Below are 6,000 nucleotides of genomic sequence, written 5' to 3'. Positions count from 1 at the left end.
AATTTGGACTGATTATTATGTCTGCATTGTAGCACCTTCCAGAAGAAATATGAACTAGAAATGACAGCCATGTCTTTGCTCACCCTTAGCAACTGGCAGAAGTGAAGCCGTTGCAGAAGGCTCTCTTGCTGATAACTGTTTCCCAGTGTATTTCTCAATGTGACAGTATTGTTCTGAATGATGAACAATTCATTTGGATTCAGAAACACTGGAAGCAGTGATAATGTGTGTTTTCAAAACTAAGTGAAAATAATACAGTTAGGGATCATGAGGTCTAATCCCCCCCCCTTTTTTTTTAAGTTAGAGCCTCGATGTCACCCAGGGTGCAGTGCAGTGGTGCCATCTTGGCTCACTGCAACCTCTGCCTCCCAGGTTCAAGTGATCCTCCCACCTCAGCCTCCTGAGTAGCTGGGACCATAGGTGCATGCCACCACACTGGCTAATTTTTCTATTTCTTATAGAGACAGGGTTTCTCTATGTTGGCCAGGCTGGTCTTGAATTCCTGGGCTCAAGTGATCCCCCTGCCTGGGCCTCCCAAAGTGCTGGGATTACAGGGGTGAGCCACCATGCCCGGCCAAATCTTATTTCTAAATTGAGGCATCTGAGTCCCAGGTCACAAATGACATGTGCTAGTTTCACTGAGTGCATGGGCTGTGGCTGGGCCCTAAGGCCATATACCAGGGCTTTGATTCCTGGCCCAGCCTTCTTTCCTTTGGGTATAGATTTAGCAACACTCTGGTTTGAACCAGACAGACATTCTTGTTTTGTTACACCTAGTGATCTGTCTTGTTAAAATTTGATTCTAATCTCATGTCTTACTCTATGTTCTAATTGTGTTAACGGGCGTATGTGCATTGTCATGTGTGGTGCTCAGTCATCTAGGGAGGAGGAGCATCCTAGAATGAGGGAAAGTATCACATACGAGAATGAACATGGCCGGGTGTGGTGGTTCACACCTGTAATCCCAGCACTTTGGAAGGCTGAGGTGGGTGGATTGCCTGAGCTCAAGAGTTCAAGACCAGCCTGGGCAACATGGTGAAACCCTGTGTCTATTAAAATACAAAAAATTAGTGGGGCATGGAGGTGTATGCCTGTAGTCCCAGCTACTTGGGATGCTGAGGCAGGAGAATTGCTTAAACCCAGGAGGTGGAGGTTGCAGTGAACTGAGATCATGCCACTGCACTCCAGCCTGGATGACAGAGTGAGACGCTATTTCAAAAAAAAAAAAAACAAAAAACAAACTTGAATGAATACTGGTCTCAGGTAGCCTTGGCTGAGATTCCGGCTAGTAGCTGTGTTATCCCTAGGGAGCCCTAGTTTCCTAATCTGTAAAAATAGCACTACTGATTCAAATAATTGAATGGATTATGTGTGCCACACACTGGAATAGAGGTGTCTGTCTCTCTCCATTCATCCTGAATGAAAATCACAAAAAGGGGGATGGAATCCTATATTTGTTTTATTAGGAGGTGGCATATTCTTTGTAAATAAAAATGGACCTCCCCTGAAAAAATTAGAACACAGTCACATAGCATTTCCTCTTCTGGGGTTTATCATACGGAAACACCTGTCCAAATGTAAGGTGCTTATTGTAGCATTATTTGAAGAGCAAACTTAACTAAACTGCAGTGCAGCAAGCCTTTGTGTGCTGACTTGGACATTTATTTTTTATTTTTTATATTTTTAAGATATAAATTTATTAAAACTTTGACATTAACAATTTATTAATTAATATGTTAACTATAAAAACCTAGAAGTCCCAGGAATTAGATTTCAAAGGATTTGGTCTCAAATAATTCCTTATAAATGATTTTAAGGTGACATTCCTTGTTAAAGGAATGTCTGCTTTGGGGCTTGTGTTGCCTCAGCTGTGGCCAAGATTAAAATGAGTCAGCAGCACATGAAGTTGTGGAGATGAGAGGTTCACATTCACTCTTATCCAAGTTTCAGCAAATAGCTCCCTATTTCCCATTTAATAGAATGCAGTTTCTTCTGAGATTCTTTGGCATAATGAGGCACTAGACTCCTCAGTTCTCAAGGAAGAGCCATCTGCATTCTTGTCCTCACACGTGAGTACTTGTCACAAGTTAAAACACTGGCCAAATCATCACCTTAGGACTCCTTGTATGCATTCAGGTAAAAACATCTGGGGTGGGAGGACAGTGCTTTCTCTCAGTTCTCATGCTCACCCCTCAGTCACTTAGTTGGTCACAGTTGGGCAGGTAGAAGTGGGCTAAAAATGTTAAAACTCCTAATTATCGTGTCCAGAAGTAGATGAATGCTGCTGTTAACAACCGTGACAGGAAAACCTGGACCAGCAGTTTTCTCCATAATGCCAGCGAGGAGGAGGTCCTGAAGAAGTAACAAAAGCCATCCCAGCCGCCCTGAGCCTTCAGCCAGGCACGGTGCTGCCCCACGAGACGCAAGCTCAGCAAGGCCACCAGGCACTGGCAGTCCCGGGCGGGCGACGTCGCCCTCTGGCTGCTTCAGCGGCGACTGGAAGCCCCACTTGTTCCACCGGGCGGTCACCAGCGGCCCCCTCTCTAGCAACGTCCCCGCGAAGGCCAGGAGCATCACCACGTTGCCCCAGGTGGGGCTGGGACTGTCGGAGAGCAGGGCCTCTGCCATCCTCGCCACCTGCTCGACGCGGTTCCCAGGGTAGCCAAGGTAGGCGGAGAAGAAGGACCGGTAGAGATTCCATACACCAGTGGCCACGGCGCGCAGCACAGCGGCCTCGGCCGTGGACGGCGGCGACTCGGGGGTGCCGGGCTCCCGGGAGCAGTACTCCAGGTAATCCGCCACCAGCCGCTCGGTGCGCTGCCGCAGCGGGTCAGCCATGATCCGGCCTTGGACATATGACTTGGACATATTTGCTTTCTGGAACTAAAAAAGATGAATAACAAATCTGTGTTTGAGATCTTAAACCTGCATATTACGATCTACTGGTAGATCTTAGTTTTATCTGAAAGTTTCCACATAAATTAGGAGCACCAATGCCCGTCTAAGCCACTTGGTTGCCCTTTTCGACCAGTTTGGTTGATCCAATGCCAGCGCCCAGCTCCTGCTGCAGGCATCACCAGCGACCCCGATCTGGCCGACGCTGTGCACAGGGACGTCTACGTGGGTGGGAGGATGGGGTCCAGGGAAATTGTTCTTTCCTGATAAAAGGGAACTGATGTGGTCAGAGCTGCTCTTGCTCCCTTATTTGCATCTTCAACGTGGGCTAGATGTTCAGAACTGCAGTGACATTTTGCGCCCACAAGATGCCAAGCAAGGGGCACAATCCGACAGACCAAGGATGGCAGAGACAAGGCAGGGGGGGTCCTGGCGGAGCTACGAACAGCTGAACGCACGCTAGCCACCACCACCTAGTGCACTCGTGGTCTTTGAGGAAATAATAACCCCCCATGTGTAAATTCCTCTGGGTATTCTGTGACTTGTAGCTGAACACATTCTAATTGACGTAACTGTCAGGGGAAAAAACCTTCAGAGAAATGTGCGTGTTCTACTGTTGTGTGAAATGAGATTATGTGTGATTGCACAACAGTTGTGTGCATGTTGAAAGCCTGGAAGGGCAATAATAGGTAACAAAGTATCGAGCAGGTACCACACCAGGCGCATCTCATTGCAGTCACTCTAGAAGGTGGATGCTTTATGGTTATCCTCATTTATGAGTGAGACAACTGAGGTTCCAAGGGGTTTAATAACTTTCCCAAATCATGCAACCAACAGATACCTAGCGTGGGACGCAGAGCCAGGTGCGCCTGGCCCTAGAGAAAGTGCTTCCACCACCATACGCATGCCTACCCGTGCCTCCCGGAGGCACAGACCGCCACCAGCCCTAGCAGCAGTGATTTCTGGAGACTGGGATGGGAGGATGGGCTGGTGGTGGCTTTTTTCCTTTTACCCTTCTTTAGTGTTTCCTTTATCATATGCAATTTTTGTTACAAAAGTGGACATCCAGAGATATGGACAAAATAACACTGGTGCCGGGCACTGTGCTGGGAATATGATAGTTTTCTTCCAGGTCTGGATGTGTCCTGTGAGTATCCTACGGTCATACATGCTTACCAGAAATGAAAAGCATTCTTTCCAAACTCATTCCAAACCCTGGCTAGAGGGATTCTCCGGTTGCCATTATTTTACTATGTGACCGATGTCCCAGATAAGGTACCTGCCAATCTGCCCCCTCCGCCTTCGGGAGAGGCAGGCTCTGCAGTCACTGTATGTGAAGAAACCTTTGGAGCCTGGAATAAAAGGGTTTTATGTATCATTTTTTTAATCAGCTGGATTTCTCACCTCCCACCTGTGCCTAAATGGTGACTTCTTGGTATCTTGAAAGGGGGTGGTCAGCAGGAGAAAGCAGCTCTGCGTTTCTGGGCAGCCCATCCGATTTACAGACTGTTGTGGCTCCCTGGCAACTGCCACAGTCCCTGAGGCCAAAGGGAGTTCCTTGAAGCCTCCAGCAGGTGTTTTGGTCATGTGTTTTGGGCCTTTCCCTTAGAGGTCCTGGCAGGGCCAACATAGGTTTCTTATCAGCTTCCACGCTGTGGAGCCGCAGCTCTCAGAGATAAGCAACGTTTCCTGCCAGGAGAAAAGGATTTGAAGCATTCCAGCCACAATGACGGACAGAAGCCCCTTCGAAACTGATATGCTCACCCTGACCCGCTATGTAATGGAAAAGGGGCGTCAGGCCAAAGGGACGGGGGAGCTCACCCAGCTGCTGAACTCCATGCTGACGGCCATCAAAGCCATCTCCTCGGCCGTGCGCAAGGCCGGCCTGGCCCACCTGTGAGTCCTGGGGAGCAGGCATGGGGCACAGAGTACCCCAGGCCCAAGCGGGGGTGTGGGAGCTGCAGGTGCTTTGGCAAGAAGCAGGGTCCAAAGCCTATTGGCCCTGTGTGCCCTAGTTGGAAGCTGCATTTCAAGTATCTATCATGTGTGCTCTGATAAAGGGGACTTTGACTTGTTTCGAGAAAGGAACAAAAACATGCTATGGAGAAATATACGTATAATTTTTCCAGTTATTATAATGATACCAAGTGCAGTGGCTTGTTGAATTAAAACATGCATCATGTTATCATGACTTATATTTGCATAAGAGAGAGTCTCACTGGCACAAAGTAGAGGGATGACCTGGAACATCTCTTTATGTCTTTTGCAGATATGAGTGTTTTATTGTCATAACCTTTGCCAGTATGTTAGGAGCCAGAAATGATTCATGACATGGGAAGCTTGGTAGGGTCCCTTCCTGCATCTGCTCTCTCATCATCTAAAGGAGTGTTTTGCTGGCTACGTGTTTTATTTCTTCTCTGTGACTCTTTCCTTTTATTATTATTATCATTTATTTTAATTGCATTTTAGGTTTTGGGGTACATGTGAAGGACTTGCAAGATTGTTGCATAGGTGCATACGTGGCAGTGTGATGTGCTGCCTTCCTTCCCATCACCTATATCTGGCATTTCTCCCCATGCTATCTCTCCCCAACTCCCCACCCCCTGCTGTCCCTCCTCTATTTCCCCCCAACAGACCCCAGTGTGTAGTGCTCCCCTCCTTGTGTTCATGTGTTCTCATTGTTCAACACCCACCTATGAGTGAGAACATGTGGTGTTTGATTTTCTGTTCTTGTGTTGCGACTCTTTCTTTATCTTCACCTCCACTTGGTGTGCAGGAAGCTGGGAGGTGCTGGTCCTGGATGGAGAGCACAGAGGTTTCTTCCACGGGGCTCTCTTTGGTGCTTTATCCAAGCACGGATGAGGCCAAGTTCACATTACAGTGCTGAAGGTCCCAGCTCAGTATCCAGTTTAAGCCTGTGATAAAAAGAACCCGGCTTTCTTTGGGCTTCCCTTTTCTTTGTAGTAATTCCAGGGGTGGTCCTCTCAGGAACTGAAGGAACACATATTTCAGGGATGAGAGAGACTCAAAATGAAGAGCTAACAAAGTCAAATCATTTAAAATATTTATTCTGAACAATTTAGTGCTTTTAACACAAACAGTGAT

The 6,000-nt window shown here is 47.5% G+C and overlaps 1 protein-coding gene and 1 pseudogene across 1 annotated transcript in view; one reads left to right on the top strand and one right to left on the bottom strand.

Annotated features, from left to right (window-relative positions):
• Positions 1-2,214: 2,214 nt before the first annotated feature.
• LOC105705660 (bcl-2-like protein 10) lies at positions 2,215-2,838 on the bottom strand (annotated as a pseudogene).
• Positions 2,839-4,503: 1,665 nt separating this feature from the next.
• The window catches only part of FBP2 (fructose-bisphosphatase 2), a 39,974-nt gene continuing 38,477 nt past the window's right edge, over positions 4,504-6,000 (top strand). Inside the window, exon 1 of the mRNA XM_012461962.3 lies at positions 4,504-4,791. Coding sequence (XP_012317385.3) covers positions 4,622-4,791 — 170 coding nt within the window. The 5' untranslated portion in view covers positions 4,504-4,621. The remainder of the gene's footprint in view (positions 4,792-6,000) is intronic.

The sequence above is a fragment of the Aotus nancymaae genome, unplaced genomic scaffold, assembly GCF_030222135.1.
Source record: "Aotus nancymaae isolate 86718 unplaced genomic scaffold, 86718_ANA_hifiasm-v0.15.2.pri h1tg000041l, whole genome shotgun sequence".
NCBI classification, from domain to species: Eukaryota; Metazoa; Chordata; class Mammalia; order Primates; family Aotidae; genus Aotus; species Aotus nancymaae.
The sequence above is the reverse complement of the archived record's forward strand: the minus strand, read 5'-3'. Positions and strand labels throughout refer to the sequence as shown.